At 42.1% G+C, this 17,189-nt stretch overlaps 1 protein-coding gene across 1 annotated transcript in view; it reads left to right on the plus strand.

Annotated features, from left to right (window-relative positions):
• Window positions 1–17,189, plus strand: part of ROR1 (ROR family WNT receptor 1) — a 388,801-nt gene extending 371,612 nt beyond the window's left edge. The window contains exon 9 of the mRNA XM_045802165.2: window positions 13,088–17,189. Coding sequence (XP_045658121.2) covers window positions 13,088–14,515 — 1,428 coding nt within the window. The 3' untranslated portion in view covers window positions 14,516–17,189. The remainder of the gene's footprint in view (window positions 1–13,087) is intronic.

The raw sequence follows: 17,189 nt of genomic DNA on the forward strand, positions 1-17,189 counted from the left end.
TTTTCACAGAACAAATCATGCTGGGAAGAGAGAGTAGGAGGGGGTCAGGCAAACAACTGACTATGATTCCATTTGGTCAGTTTGGGCTGAACACTAACCAGAGGCATCACCCTGGCTTGTGGTAAATCCTAAAGAGTCTTGTGTAACAGTCAGACATCTAAATGACATAGCTCCAATCCTGCCAAAGGCATGTGAAATTTGGCCAGACCCATAACAGTCCTCTATCCTCCATGGTCATAGAGACACACATAAAATATACTGGGACAAAATTTCCCAAAGACTTGGTGAAGTAAACATCGTTTTCATCATTTCTGAAGTGTCCCTTGCAAAATCTTCCAGTGCCAAGATTTCTCCAACACAAGGCTTAAAATTTAGCCTTAAACAGCTCTCAAGTAATTCTGAACTACACTGTAAGGAGGAATGGCTCAAGTATCTTTGATGGGGTTGAGTAGGGGAAAAGAAACAACAAAAACAAATGCTCACTCTTTTTCTCTTATTCTCTTCTGAGATTTGGCTCCAATCAAATTTGAGTTATTCTGTTGTTTGTTTTGGTTCTTACTGAGTGCCTTTCCTGGAAAAAGCACAAAGGACTTCGTAGACCTTAAAGAAAATTCCTAACTGTAAACAGTCAATCTCTTAAAGTGCTTTGAAAGGTCACTGACACATAAATATTACATGTACCTATAAAAGCTGGAAGGAAGGAACACACATAAGAAAGAAAGGGGGGGGGAAAGTCCTGAAAACAAACACCCTACCAGGGTAAAATCAAAAGGATATTTGGAGGGCGGGGTGTTAAAGAATAAAGCATGGAAGCTGGTAAGCTCGAGCCTTACACTACTTTTCCTCGGTCAGTTCAAAAGTCAGAGGCTCCAGGATTTTTATTGATCCAAATGAATATGCCCTTCAGAGTTTAAACTGCTTCTCTCTCTCTCCACTTGCTGAGCTGCTAAAATCCTCCCCGCTCCCCCAAGTGTTTGTGTGAAGAAGAGGTTCCTCAAGGAGATTAGAAACCCATACCCTTCAGTGGGGACAATAGCAGACACAGACAGACTGGTTGACAGACCGGCCTGGGTCCCCAGAGAGGTCGATGAGGTTTGAGTTTCCCACTGATCTGTGGGGAAAGGAAGTCAGTGGACCAGGGAGGCATCTCAGCGCTGAGCCATGAACAGTCAGGAACCTGAGATGCTCCTCTGGCTCCAAACTCCAACCCACCCCCCCCCCCCGACCCCCGCACCCCCCCCCACTGCCCGCCCTGTGGCTCTGAGAAGCCGCTTGGCCTCTCTGAGTCTCACTTTTCTCAGCTGTTCAGAAAATGAAGTAGACCCTGTTCGTATAAGGTACTGTTCATTTGTTTTCCTTTTATTTTGTTCGGCAGGAGATTTCAAGCCATTCAGTTGGATAAGATAACCTCCTCTCTTTCCCGTCTTTAAAATTCCTGATGGGTATTATAGCAATGCGTGAACTAAGTAGGATTTTTCTATATTGCGTTACAAATTTTACCATCCGAGTGGGTGTTTTTTAAGAGTACTGTGGAAAATGAACCTTCTCCAAGAAGCCTGGGAAACCCTAACTTCCCTTCTCCACGATTCCTTTCCTTTGCCCCCCTCCCCCACTCCCTAGTTGTTGTGTAGTATCTGTATGGAGAAAAGGCTGTGGGGCACTCTCCTTGGGGAGTGAGAAAAGTGCCAGAGCCTCCCACTCCAACACAGCAGAGGGGGTGAGGGCTTCTGTCCTTCCCTACATGACTCACCTACATGGGACTCAGGCACACAGAGAAGTTAAGAGGTGGAGGAGTTTGAGAATGGGGGACAGAGAACACTGGGGTGGGGATTCGGGAGGGCCACAGCCAAAGCCTAAACAGGACTGTGGGTCAGACTCCTGCAGCTCCGAGCTGGTATAAGAAACACTTGGGGGAAAGCAGGATTTGGCTCATGTTCTGAAGCTGGCGACTCTATTTTATTTCTCAATTTACCTCCATCTCTTGCCAACTTCTTGGTTTCTTCACTTCCAGGCAATTCCTCTCTCCTTTCCTTTTCAGCCAAAGTAGTTGCTGAATGTACTGACACTTGATTATCTTCTCTGGGCCTGCGCCTTTTGCCAGCAACACGCTTCCATCTAAAAAGCCCTTCTGTGGTCTGGCTTTCCCTTTGAACCCCTGGCCTTACCCAGTGTCACCATACTTGGTGCTAAAATGTCCTCAATAGCTTTAACACTCTATCCTTAAAGCCTTTGTCTCCCCAGACTTCTGAGCTCATCATTCTAGTGACAGGGCCCTCTAGGGAATCACCAGTGATGTAATTCAATCCAATGGCCTTTTCCAAGTCTTTATCCTCTTTAATTTCCCTGGAGCCTTGGATATTCTGAACCACCATCTTGGAATACTTTTTCTCTTGGCTTTCCTCCTATCTCCTCTGTTTCCTTCACTAGTTCCTTCGGTTCCTCTTTTCCTCTCTCCCTCCACCCCCTCTTCTCTCTCTCTCTCTCTCTCTCTTTCTGTCTGTCTCTCTCTCATGCTGATTTCATCCTCTGGCATTGCTTTTGCTCCCACTCGATGTACATTCCCCAATCTGGAAGGACCAATCTCAAGTTATAAAATTCTTCCTCCCAGCGCCTAAGGATCCCTACTCTCTGGGCCTAACTTACCTTACCAGCCACATTTTTTTCTTAGTCTATTTCTGGGAGGTAGTTTGATATACTCCAAAGGGCAAGGACTAAGGAGAGAGAGATATTTAACAAATCTCAACTCCATTGATTATTGGCCATGAGGTCTTAAGCAAGTTCTCTGAACCTTTGTTTTCTCCCTTGTAAAACAAGGACAGAAATGGTATTTAGAGATGTTGTTTTCTTATTTGGAGGTTCTAGCAGGGGAGCACAGCTACTCGTATACCCTCGACCAAAGAACGGTCCTCCTCTATCAGGGAAGGTCATCCTCTCTGACCAAGCGTGCAGCTTCGGGGGGATGTGCGTGGAGCACTGAGGAAAGGAAAAAGGGGACACCCCCCCCAGGCAACCAGATCAGCCAAGTCAGTCCTGGCGATCAAGGGGGTGACAGTTGTCGCAGCCAGATCACCGCCACATCCAATCTTTTTGGCACTTTGAGATAGCGTATCTGGTACTTCACAGGTGCTCAATAGCTAGAAGTGACTATTATTTTTGTTACAGTGATGATATGAACAACCGCAAATATTTTAATCAACTACCAAATGCTGTGCACAGGATAATATGGGTTGTGAGGAAGCTCTAGGATCCAGCAGCCCACATTACCTGGGGTGAGGACAGAAGCAAGGGAAGCACACAGCAAAGATACTGGAGGGAGCTCTGTGGACGGCTCTGGTATCCCATTCCTATTCGGTTTGCATAAATGTCCCTGCCCCATACCCTGTTGACACCCTGGGTAAAATCCATCAGGGTGGAGAGGGTCTAATAGTTTGGGCTGGGAGGCTGTCCAGTATGGAGCCTCAGTGCCAATCTATGCCTGTAGAAACTTGACTTCCGGGGAGAATGAGTAGTAGAAGTGGGTATATTATAAGTGGTATTACAAATAAGCTAAAGTACATCACATGCATTATCCCAGTGGGATCTCTCTTATGATCTTATGAAGGAAGAGCTAATTTGAGCCTAATCTGGGAGTGAGAAAACTTGAACCCTGGTCTGCCCAGGTCCAGAGCCCAGGTGCATCCCGATAGCTTCTCCATGGCACTCTACTGCCTTAGTTCTGAGGCTGACCCAAACACCTGAGCTCAAGCTATGAGCACTGGTGGCTCAAGCTGACATTGGAAGTTCTGGCCTCTGCTCTGCCTGTTTCCAGGCAGGATTGAACCTCTCCCATTGACATTACCAAGTAACCACCACAGAATCAACCCTGGTCACCACCAAACATTCAAACTAACCATCAGAAAGTGACATGAAAGAGAAAAGAACTGCTTCCGAAGATAAATCACTTCCAGAGAAGTACAGCTGAACTCTGGGCAAATGGGGCAGACTGTTAGTTGAAACTCCCTCCAGAATTTGATGGCATAAGCTGGAAGGCACTTAGTTCGGCTGTAGTCTTTGAAAATGTCCATAACCTCCCAAAATGAAATGGCTGGGGCCTTTAAGTTTTTAAAACGTAATCATTTCCATTGAGGAGTAGAGCCAATTGTTTTGCAATTTGAACACTGTTTACCTCAGAACCAGTAAAATGCACAAGAATGGAAAATAGGCTTTGGAGTCAAGCAGATTTCCTGTCAACAGCTAAGTCCAGTTACTAAGAAATCTCTATTTTCTATACTCTCCAGGGCTATTGTGTCCCACTCAGGCAAAGGCTGCTGTGGAAAGGTTCTGTTCATTTGTCCCAGTCAATTAATGGAGACAACAGAGAATCAACCAGAGTAAGGTCTAGATCAGAGACCAGAGAGCAATTATACCTTGACATTCCACTTTTATACCAGTGGGATTTATGCTTTTATTATTTTTTTAAAGATTTTACTTATTTATTTGACACAGAGAGAGAGAGACAGCCAGCGAGAGAGGGAACACAGGCAGGGGGAGTGGGAGAGGAAGAAGCAGGCTCCCAGTGGAGGAGCCTGATGTGGGGCTCGATCCCAGGACTCTGGGATCACGCCCTGAGCCGAAGGCAGACGCTTAACGACTGAGCCACCCAGGTGCCCCCCTATGCTTTTAAAGTTATGGAGCCCTTCGAGGCTGAAAATGAAAACTGACAATTATTCCCAGAGAAATGCTCCAGCTTTGCAGTCAGACATACTGGATTTGCATTGGCATCACCTCTTGATCTGTGGGCTTCTTTAGGCAAGCTGCTTAACCTCTGAATGTCTTCATTTCCTAATCCATAAAATGGGGACATCATAGTGTGGCTCTCACAGGATTGGGATGAAGTTTGAATGAGTTGATGCAGTCAGCACTGAGAGAATAAACAAAGGGCATGTGAAGTAGTCTCTAGGAAGATAGGCTCTGCTATCTGACATAACAATCTGACCAGCTATGGGATCACTTAACCACTCTGTTTCTCAGGGTTTCCATCTGTAAAATGGGGGTAATAGTCATAGTGACCAATTTCCTGGGGTTACTGTAAGGATGAAAGGGTCAGTATATATAAAGTACTTACAGCTTAACATTTCAGCACTCCGAAACCAAATCGTAGGCATTGTTGTGGTCTCCGTGTCTGGCACGGTGCAAGGCTTCAATTCCTGGTAGCTATTATCAAACTCGAGTACAGACATCTAGGGTAGGAGCTGTGTCTTCACTCTTCATGCTTCTTGCATGGGTCCTCATATACTATTCCATATGTATGCTCTTTGGTATACAGTATCCATTGACTGACTGATACAACCGGCTATTTAAAAAGATCCCACACCATTGGCTACCCATGAAAATAGAACAAACTGATGACATAGCCCAAGGTATAGAGTGATTTAATTTCAAAACCTTGAATCTCACTGAGACAGCAGCAGACTATAAACACAGTAAATACCAGCCAGTGGTTCTTAAATTTACTTTAGCTGGCATTTCCAAAGTGTCTTCTGAAGCCAAGTATTATTTTCTTTGGCTCCTGAAAGTCAGAATTGTCCAACCAGGTCCTTCAGACACATTGTAGTCATTCGTCGTGCTAGGAGCAGAGATCCGGACCACTAGTAATTGTCTGTTCCAGAAAGCCATATTCACTTATTCCAGTGGTTCTCACAGTGAAGCCTCCAGTTTGGGAACATCCTCATCACCTGGACTTCTCAGAATGCAGGATCTCAGACCTACAGAATCAGAAACCCTGGGATCGGGTCCCAGCAATGTGTGTTTTAACAAGCCTTCCAGGGGGTTCTAATGCCTGCTGTGAAGTAGACTATGCTGGTTAGTGCTTGAGAATCAGACAGCAAGCAAATCCCCAGGGAATACAGATCTCAGGAGAGCTGTGCTTCCAAAGAGAAAAAGGACCTGGTAATGTCCTATTACCCCAAATCCCACTCTGATTCTAATGAGGCTGAGGAACCAATGCCCCAGTGTGGAACCTGCTCTTCTCCGGAAGACACCTGGTTCCCACCAGAACTGGCAAATGTACAGCAAATGAGATTTTGAAAAGGCAGCCATCCTGGAGCATTAGGTCATGGGGAAGGAACCAGGAGAGGAGCTGCAGGGACTACAGGGGATGGTTTGAGTCAGTCGTATGAATAGAATTTCAGTTCTTTTCAGCATCTGCTGTTGGAGTCCCCTTCCTGTCCTGGAGAACCACCCTGGGCTGTATTCCCCTCCACCTCATGTCAGTCAGCCTTTTCTCTGTGTCCAACTTCAAGTGGGGCTCAAAAGTAGAGCATTCATACCCTGTTCAGATTAGAAGCAAAAAGTCACAAACGCGTGGACCCACGACGCACACAAATGCAGGCCATCCTGACATCCTCACCTCATCCCCTCCAGCAATCACTTCTGTAAAGTGAACAGGAAATGGCAGCTTGGGTGTTAAGCTGTGTCACCCAGAGGAATCCTTTCGAATGTGTTATCACCTAAGGTGTAACTTCCCAAAGGGAGAAGGAGATAAAGTCATCGATTCTGTCTTCCTTATCCATCTGCCACCTACATAATGACAATTAAAAAAAAAAAAAAAAACTCTACCCATGGTCCCTTGCTTTCATCTGTAAAGGTCATAGATCCAAAAGGATCCCATGTCCCCATTTAGTATTTGTCACTCAGGTGAAGGAAGGCACCAGCATTAGCCTGGCCTCCATCAGCAGTTTAGACAGGACTGCAATAGTCACATCTGACTCACAGCTAAATGACAGTCATCTAGAATGTTCTCCCTTCATTTTCCTTCTGTGAAGAGCTCATGTAAACTCTAATACAGTTGCTCTCCAAAAACGTCTAAGGGAAGAGGCAAATTTGCAGTTTAGAATCACGGATCAACTTCTACATCGACTTTGATTTTTCTCCCCCCCATTATATAATTTTTAAAACCTCACTGAGGCAGATGTGTGTTTACTTTGAGAAGTAAAAATGTTAACATTTAAACTGAAAGCCTGTTTCAGTTTTAAGGTGCTTAATTGCCTTACAGCATATCATAAACCGAGCCCATCTTGTCATTCAACTAATGGAGGGAGTGATAAAGAGATAGGAACCCGGGACCCTGTTCATTCCAGTTTTCCTTTGTACTTGGTTTACTTTGGCTCCGCGCCTCATGTGTATTTTACACTTCTTTACATTTTGTACATCCCTGTATGACAAATACTTGTCAAACAAAAACTAAACAGATTTATAACCCCTTAACTCGAAATGAGCCAAAATTGAACTGCCAAAACTTTATGACTTCATTTTCTTTCATAGGTTTCCACGACATTGGTTCAAACAGACAAACCCCACTTGAGGTCAAGCAGAGGTCATTTCACTTTCATTACTAAAATATAATTTACAATATGCCAGACCTAAACAAGTTTAGCCTAAAGGGTTTGTGTAATGTAAACCATCTGTTCCTCAACAATACGGCTCGTTTCCTGCCGTCACTGTACAGTCTATTGACGGCTGCTTTAAGGGCTTTTATGATTTTTTAACTAGTTCAGGATTTATGTAAAATTTGAAAATGAGTCTGTAGTTAAGACACATTTGTACTGAGTAACTTGAGCATTTTAAAAATGCAAATCACTGTGTAACGTGTTCCCCTGAAACCAAGCTGTGAGCAGTTCTCCTGGGTACTTCTAGGCTGGCTGCCGCACAGGTGTTCCGAGGAAAGGTTTTGGGAAGTCTGCCGTGTTCGTTGCCTTCTGTGCTTCTTTCCAAAACAAAATCCCCAAATTTGGGTATGACTAGCTGTGGTGAACTGCTCCTTCCTTCTCTGGGCTAGAGAAGAGCTGGGACTATGTGCTGTACGGCCCACTGGGGACAGGTGGGGTCTGACAAGACACACTTGGGGTGAAAACATCCTCTCATGTGTCTGAACGGGGGGGAAAAGAACAATGTAACTCCGCCAAGTGACCACACACTGAAGGCTGGCCTCACAGCCCTATAAGGTGTCAGGCCCCAGGCTGAGCCTCCAGAGACCTTCTGTGTCAAACTGGGCTTGCCAGCCAGCAAACTTCTCTGCTTTCAGACAGAACAGTGTGGCCCAAAGCAGAAGGCCTTGCAGCACAAGTGCAGCTCTTTTTGGCTCTTCTAAAAAGTTCTTGATACTTTTCAATCCTCTTTCTCCATCTGTAAAATGGTAAGAGTAAGAGTTCTTTTTTCCAAGGGCAAATAGAAGAGAACTAATGTGCTTACCTCAGTGGAGGGGAATGCAGCCAGTCTTCTTAGCCATGAAGCCTCAGGGGCCATGTGTCAGGCCGGTGCCAAAGTCCTGTCCAGCCCTCTTCTTTCTCTTGCAGTCCCCAGAAGTTTGGCCAGCTTGCTTCCTTGTCCCTTCTGCCACCATCTACTCTTCCACGTGGGTTCTCGCTCCCTCCACCTGTCTTCATCTCCCAGAATCCTAGAGGAGCCGGCCACTCCAATTGGACCCACCTTTGGCCTCCAAAACAAATTTTGTTTTGAGAGTGAAGATTTTTAAGATTTTAAGATTTTTGTTTTAAACTAACGACTACAGGAGAACAGGGAAGGGTTAATAGGAGGAAATTCAATGCATTTTTTTAAAAGAAAACATAAAGGGAATTAGAGAACACTATCTAGAATGACTTAAGGCTGTAAATGGATCTGAATCATTTGCATTTACTCCACTTGCTGGATTACTTCCATAATAAGGATAATAAGATTGATGTAAAGATCACTTACTAGGTGGAAACTGCTTTCGTACATTGTTGCATTTAATCCCTAGTGTAACTATGGAAGCTGCATATTATATTATTTCATGGATTGGAAATAGAGGTTCAGAAAAGTGAAGAAGCTCACCCAAGGTCAAGCTAAGATACAGGACCTACCTCACAGGGTTGTTGTCTTAAATGAGTTAATATTTAAGTGCTTAGAACAGAATCTAGCATATTGTAAATGTTATGTAAGTATTAACTAATATTAATAGAAAGCAACGGGTCCAATATGCAAATTCAGATTGGCATGACTCCAGAGATCACACAGCTTGAATGCCCTGCACTGCCTATGTGTTAGTTTCAGTGGGGGCAAGAGACAGTAGTCCTAACTCCTCATCACATCAGTCTAATATTCCTTGAGTGTGGTTACTAATTCCAATTTTCCCTCAAAAATTTTATTACTCACATACCCTTCTGTCTCACCAAAGCCTGGGTATCCTGGTTAGGTAGAAAAGTAAATAATAACGACGATGTCATTCAAGGGACCTTCACATAAATTGGATTCATTGAATCACTAGGAAAAATTGTGTTAGAAAACCCAACCTTAACAACATGCAGGAGAAATTCACCTTAGATTAGTCATCCCACACAAGCAAAATCATCTAAGGGCCACAAGAGAAAAAAGTAGGGTTGGTTCAAATGTTTCCCTTCCCATCACCAGCATGCAGCTCTCCCAGAGGAACAATGTAGCTCCCATAAGAATCCAACCCCCATAAGCCAAAGGAAAAATAGTGGATGGACCTGGGATTATAAAAGAAATTTCCATATTCAGTCAGATAGAAAGATTGGTCATATGTTTTTACTTTTTTACTTTTTTCTTGGTTCAAAAATTTTTAAGTATAAAAAAGCATGAAGTGAAAATCCTAGTTCCCACCTCTATACTCCCCCATAACCACTGCTGTTTCCTGAGTGTCCTTTCAGAGTTTCTTTCTATATATGCAAATAAACATAAATATATTCATTCTTTTTCACCTTCCCCTTCACACAAAAGCAGCATGCAGCATTAACTGTTCTTTTGCTTTTTATTTTTGACTTAGCAATAGGATTTTGGAGAACTTTCCATATTGGTACATAGAAAATATCCCCATTCTTAAACTATATAATACTCTATGTATTGGTTCTACCATAATTAATATAACCAGTTTCCTCTAGGTAGACCTTTAGATTGTTTCTTTTTTTATTTTTAAAGGAAGTTTTATTTTATTTTATTTTTTAGAGCAAGCTCGAGCAGCAGAGGGGGGAGGGGTGCACAGGGAAAGGAGGAGAGAGAATCTTAAGCCTGCTTACGGCACCCAGCACAGAGCCCAACATGGGGCTTGGCTCAGGGCTTGATCTCATGACCCTGAGATCATGACCGGAGCTGAAATCAAGTGTCAGCTGCTCAACCAACTGAGCTACCCTAGTGCCCCCATTTAGGTTGTTTCTACTCTTTTGCTCCTACGATACTATAATGAATAGGACTGGATCAATAAGCTTTTACTTACTGAACGCTTAAAGCAATAAGTTACCATTACTTTAGACGGAAGTAACTTTCCTGTAAGACATTTCTAAATACAAACCCCTTGAGATCTGCATAATGAATAAGTAGGATCTATTTCTAATAGGAAATATTATTTGCATGGGAAAATTAATGTTTCAAATTGTCAATTTTATTTTGTCCTTTTAAGTATTTTGTTGCATGTTTATTTACACTTACATAATTAGGTTAATGGGCATTTTGCCCTGGAAAATATCAACCCAGAACAGAGCTAATCATCTTAAATTTTAAATTGAGTTTGGATTAGAGAAATATTTTACTTAATCTTCTAAACTGTTGTTTTAAACTCTGTACAGAGAGCTCTGAATTCTGTATGTATTTGCAACATTGTCAGCTTTAATTGGAATACTCAGAGTAGTATTCTTTTTCTTGAAAAATTTAAAGTGCAGGGATTATTTTTAAAATTAGTTTACGTACAAACGCATTGCTTTAATGATTTTTTTCTTAACAAATTCATCTAGAAGTCAGGCTAGATTTGAAGTGAATTTCAAAAATTATTGCCAAGATCAAATGTGACAATTTAATACTTGTTTTCATTGTGAGCTAGATGCTTTTCCCTGTCTCTCTTAGCATTAATTAGTAAACAACCCACTTGTGAAACTGTAGGGTTATCGGTTGGTATGAAGGGCAATGCCTCTCTTCAAGAAATTGAAGTCTGATTGAGAGGACAAAATGTTCATTAAAAGAACAGCAACAGCAAGGTAACAACTAAAAGTTACATAGCACTTACCATGTGCCAGACATCATGCTGAGTACTTTATAAATGTTCATTTATTACAGGTTCATAAAGAACCTACAAGATAAGTACAATTATCCATTATAATCCTCCCTTTTACAGATGAGGGAATTGAGGCAAAGAGTGGTTAAATACTGTAGCTAGAGTCACCCAGTTTGTAAGTGGTAAAGGCAGGATTCGGATTCAAATTGTCTGACTGGGGAGGCCATGCATGTAACCAGCCCTCACACTGCCTCTTGTGTGTGGTGGCATTCAGACAGTAAAGCAAAAGGACTCCAGAGAAGGCAAAGACCTTAGTGGTCAGGGAGAGTTTCAGAGGGAGCCAGATTTGATAAGCACTGGAGAGCACATTGCAAACCTCCCTGCCTCTACTGTGAGCACCTCAGGAGGACAGCCTTTCATTTTGGTTTCTCTGGCTTTTCGTACAATAAATACCCTAAGGATAAGAAAGCCTTGCAGAAAAGAGCTGTTAGGCAAGAATGGCCGTGGTGTTTAGGGGTGGACACTGAGAAGACCTATGTAAGTAAAGTGATACTAATATAAAGAAGTAGCAAGGGTAGGCAGGTTAGGACCAAATCACACACGCTTAATGTACCAGGCTGAGAATTAAGGCCACATCCCCTGCAGCAGCCCCTCTCACACTATCATGATACTGAAATCACCTGGGGTCTTGTTAAATGCACATTCCGATCCAGCAGGTCTAGGGTGGGCCGAGAGCCCTCATCTGTTGGAAGCTTTGAGCAATGCCGATGCTGCTGGACTCAGTAGCGAGACTCTAGGCTCCGGCAGCAGCAAACTGCCTTTGGAGCAGGGGATGTGGACGCAGCGGACACAGAAAGCCACCTGTATTTATCTTTGTGTATGGTATAAGGGAATGGTCCAGTTTCATTCTTCTGCATGTGGCTGTCCAGTTTTCCCAGCACCACTTATTTAAGAGACTGTCTTTTTTCCATTGGATATTTTTTCCTGATTTGTCAAAGATTAATTGACCATGGAGTTGAAGGTCCATTTCTGGAGTCTCTGTTCTGTTCCATTGATCTGTGTGTCTGTTTTTGTGCAATACCATGCTGTCTTGGTGATCACAGCTTTGTAATATATCTTGAAGTCAGGCAACGTGATGCCCCCAGCTTCGTTTTTCATCATTCCTTTGGCAATTCGGGGTCTTTTCTGGTTCCATACAAATTTTAGGATTGTTTTGTTCCAGCTCTTCGAAAAATGCCAATGGTATTTTAATAGGGATGGCATTGAAAGTGTAAATTGCCCTGGCCAGGATAGACATTTTAACAGTGTTTATTCTTCCAATCCATGAGGATGGAGTGTTTTTCCATCTTTTTGTGTCTTCCTCAATTTCTTTCATAAGTGTTCTGTAGTTTCTAGAGTATAGATCCTTTACTTCTTTAGTTAGGTTTATTCCTAGGTATCTTACGGGTTTTGTTGCTATAGTGAATGGAATCGATTCCTTAATTTCTCTTTCTACAGTTACGTTGTTAGCATATAGAATTCTGTACATTGATTTTGTATCCTGACACATTGTTGAATTGCCGTGTGAGTTCTCGTAATTTAGGGGTGGAGTCTTTTGGGTTTTCCACATAAAATATCATGTCATCTGTGAAGAGGGAAAGTTATACTTGACTAATGAATCATTGAACACTACATCAAAAACTAATTATGGACTAAACAGTGGCTAACTGAACAAAGAAAGAAAGAAAGAAAGAAAGAAAGAAAGAAAGAAAGAAAGAAAGAAAGAAAGAAAGAAAGAAAAAGAGAGAGAGAGAGACAGAGAGAGAAAAAGAAAGAAAAGGAAAGAAAGAAAGAAAGAAAGAGAAAGAAAGAAAGAAAAAGAAAAAGAAAGAAAGAAAAGAAAGAAAGCCGTCCGTGGCACCCCCTCTAAGTTGTGGCTGATGATTTTCAAGACTTACAGACCTACAGTATTTTATTCAGTCTGATTTATAGAACCTCTCTCTATATGCCCCACCCCTTCTTTCAGAGGCCAAGGTTTCTTGCCTTAAGAACTGTTTTAAACCACACTTTTCCCTTCTTCTTATATAGAGCAAGGCTAAAGAGCTGCCACTCTCAGCTGTACGTTTCATGGAAGAACTGGGTGAATGTGCCTTTGGAAAGATCTATAAGGGCCATCTCTATCTCCCAGGCATGGACCATGCTCAGCTGGTTGCCATAAAGACCTTGAAAGACTACAACAACCCCCAGCAATGGACAGAATTTCAACAGGAAGCCTCCCTGATGGCCGAACTACACCACCCCAATATCGTCTGCCTTCTCGGTGCTGTCACTCAGGAGCAACCCGTGTGTATGCTTTTCGAGTATATGAATCAGGGGGATCTCCACGAGTTCCTTATCATGCGATCCCCACATTCCGACGTCGGCTGTAGCAGTGACGAAGACGGGACCGTAAAATCCAGCCTGGATCACGGAGATTTTCTGCACATTGCAATTCAGATTGCAGCCGGCATGGAGTACCTGTCTAGTCACTTCTTTGTCCATAAGGACCTTGCAGCTCGCAATATTTTAATCGGAGAGCAACTTCACGTCAAGATTTCAGACCTTGGGCTTTCCAGAGAGATATACTCTGCCGATTACTACAGGGTGCAGAGTAAGTCTTTGCTGCCCATTCGCTGGATGCCCCCGGAAGCCATCATGTATGGCAAATTCTCGTCCGACTCAGATATCTGGTCCTTTGGGGTTGTCTTGTGGGAGATTTTCAGTTTTGGACTGCAGCCGTACTACGGATTCAGTAACCAGGAAGTGATCGAAATGGTGAGGAAGCGACAGCTGTTGCCCTGCTCCGAAGACTGCCCGCCCAGAATGTACAGCCTCATGACGGAGTGCTGGAATGAGATTCCTTCCAGGAGACCGAGATTTAAAGATATTCATGTCCGGCTTCGCTCCTGGGAGGGACTGTCCAGTCACACCAGCTCTACGACCCCTTCGGGAGGAAATGCCACCACGCAGACCACCTCCCTTAGTGCCAGCCCAGTGAGTAATCTCAGTAACCCCAGGTACCCCAATTATATGTTCCCGAGCCAGGGTATTACGCCACAGGGCCAGATAGCTGGTTTCATTGGCCCACCGATACCTCAGAACCAGCGATTCATCCCCATCAATGGATATCCGATACCTCCTGGATATGCAGCGTTTCCAGCTGCCCACTATCAGCCAGCAGGGCCTCCCAGAGTGATTCAGCATTGCCCGCCGCCCAAGAGTCGGTCCCCGAGCAGCGCCAGTGGGTCCACGAGCACTGGTCATGTGACCAGCTTGCCGTCTTCGGGATCCAACCAGGAAGCCAATATTCCCTTACTACCGCACATGTCCATTCCCAATCATCCCGGTGGGATGGGTATCACCGTTTTCGGCAACAAATCTCAAAAACCCTACAAAATAGACTCAAAGCAACCATCTTTGCTAGGAGACTCCAATATTCATGGACACACTGAATCTATGATTTCCGCAGAACTGTAAAACGCACGACTTTGTAAATGTGGTACACAGGAGAAACTAGAAAGCCGTAGAAAAGATTTAAATGGAAATGTTTTTATTAAAGTAAGGTTCTCATTTAGCAGACATTGCAACAAGTATCTTCTGTGAAGTTTAACTGTGTCTTACCAAGCAGGGCAGACACCAGCCAGGAAAAAAAAAAAAAACACATTGTGGGATTAACACTCCATCAGGGGTACATGACATGGCATTGGGATTGGGACATCTGGTTTCAAGTACTAAAAACTGCAGACCAGTGAAGAGGAAAAGAATTTTGTCATTAAATATCAAACCAAAAAGGAAAGTCAAATGGTGCTTTGTGTCTTTGCCTTCGTTCTCCATGACTGGTCTTTCCCCAAAATGTATATACCGTAGCATTTGTCTACCTGCTGTCTTATCTTCAGGACAAATGTTCAGGAATTATGTTGATTCAATTTAGACGCTATGCATACTTGTATGGAAATGATGTTCAGAATCAATGAGGAAACTTTAGGCAAAATTTGAAATACCAGATGGAAACGAGCCATAAGACAAGTGTAAGATTCCCCCAAAGCCTTCTACATAGTGGGGCCTCTTTGGGAAGGTGCAGAGTGTGCCTCCTTGTGAATCTCCTCTGCTGAGCACGAAGGCCTTTTCCACACATCCTTTTCCACAGTGTGTTTACACAAGCGCTTGAAATAATATAGGGCATCAGACCATAAGAAGGCTAGATGCGGATGCTGGAATTGATTGTTGGCTGATAGTTCACTCCGCTGCATTAGAAATGAGGAACCAAAGGAAGCACAGTCAGGAAAATGGCCCCTTGGCCTAGATCAGCACCCATGGGAGAGGAGCCAGGGTGCCCATGGGGACAGCCTCACAGAAGCTTCCCTGGACCAGTAACAGTGAAGAAGAGAGGTGTGGCTGCAGACCAGCACATCGATGCTTACAACCTCCTGCATAGGACTTGTCCAAGGTGTAGGGGTGCTCACCATCAGTGAACTCTGGGGAAGTAGGAAACTCTATGACACCGGTATCTAGTTAAAGTTTCTCTCTCCTTTTTTTCTGATCTGGAAATGTTCATAGATGTTATTCCAGCACCGGAAGTTATGACAGTTTATTCATAGAATTAGTTGGAATCCAAAGACTATGAATTCTATTTTGCAAAATATCACAGTATTTTAAAAAAATACAAACAGGTACTGAGTTCTCATTTCAAAGATTACCGTGAACTGAATTTTTTAAGCTGGTGAATAGAAGCAACGTAATAATTTTTGCCTTAATTAGGAGGGAGGCATCAAATGTGCATCTCATGCCACTTACCTGCTAGCCATCTTTTGCCAAGTTTAGAATTCTTATGGGTTCCAAGTTCTATATAGAAAGGAATGTTATGTTTGATTTTTTCTCTTGTTAAAAAAATAACTCCTTTATTCTAAGAACAATGTCTCAAGGTCTCATTTTTTTTTATTTTACAGCTAAAGAGACTTAAAAAGAGACTTACAGAATATAAAATAATTCCTGGAAATGATATTTGATGAGGAGAACAGGAGAACGCAAAAGAATTAGAAGCAGATTGATGTTTCAATTTTGTAAAAAAAAAAAAAAAAAAAAAGCAATTAGGATGAGAAATCAAGGAAATATGTTTACCAAATGTGTTGCAATTTTCCCAAACACTGAATCTTCAAACAATAAACATGGACATATCGGTACTGTGAACTCAAAGAATTGGCTATATCCAGTTTTATTGGGAGATAAATATTTTTGTGACATAAATAAGCTGATTCAAAAGTTACATTTCTTAACTTTAGGTAGAGGAGAATATTTGTATCCTTTTGTTGCTATGCAACTGTTTAATGATGAAGATTCAAACCACAATTTTGTATATCATACGACAATCAATTGTTTTCCAAGAATATTTATTATTTTAAGTAAACACAATTTCAGTGAATCTGAGTTTTCTAGGAGTCCCTTAAAGGGAAATTAGCATTCCATGAGCCAATAAAATACCTACTCTGGAAAAACATTACTATGGTTAAAAAATAAATTCAAGTTAGTTTTTTATAAAGAATTATAACATTTATTTTAAACATTTTATAATTACTGAGGTCATTAAGGTGAGCAAACCAAATTTCAAAACCACTTGTAATAATGTATTTTATAATAGCACTGTGATACTACATAACACAGTCCCTTTTGTATTAAATAGTATTTTTTTCACAAACTGAAAAATATCTTTTGCTTTCTTGACAATGTTTTGTAAGATGACTTTATTTTCAGATCTTTTCTTTTTTTTTTTTTTTTTTTTTGCACAAAACTATGTTTATGGTTTGTATCACAGAAGTGAAAATATATCTCTGCATTTTTATATCCGGTCTGTTTCTTTGTTTCCTTTGTTCGTTTCTTTTTTTAACTCGATGTAGATTTTCTTCAGATATATCATGGCAATATTCAGCTATCTTGCCCTCCCATATCTTTTCTTATTTTCACTGCATGCATTTAATCACTGTATTACTTAATGTTTGATTTGTTATTATGGGCATTTCAAATAGACAAGCATGGATGTAATGACAAAAAGGCTATTTTATATTGAGGATATGTGCATTTGTATTTCACACACCAGAGATGATATTAAACACTGATTACTTTATGCTGCTGTTTATTAAAAATGTTTACCATATAA

The sequence above is a fragment of the Ursus americanus genome, chromosome 12, assembly GCF_024610735.1.
Source record: "Ursus americanus isolate L20-20 chromosome 12, mUrsAme1.1.p, whole genome shotgun sequence".
Lineage (NCBI taxonomy): Eukaryota > Metazoa > Chordata > Mammalia > Carnivora > Ursidae > Ursus > Ursus americanus.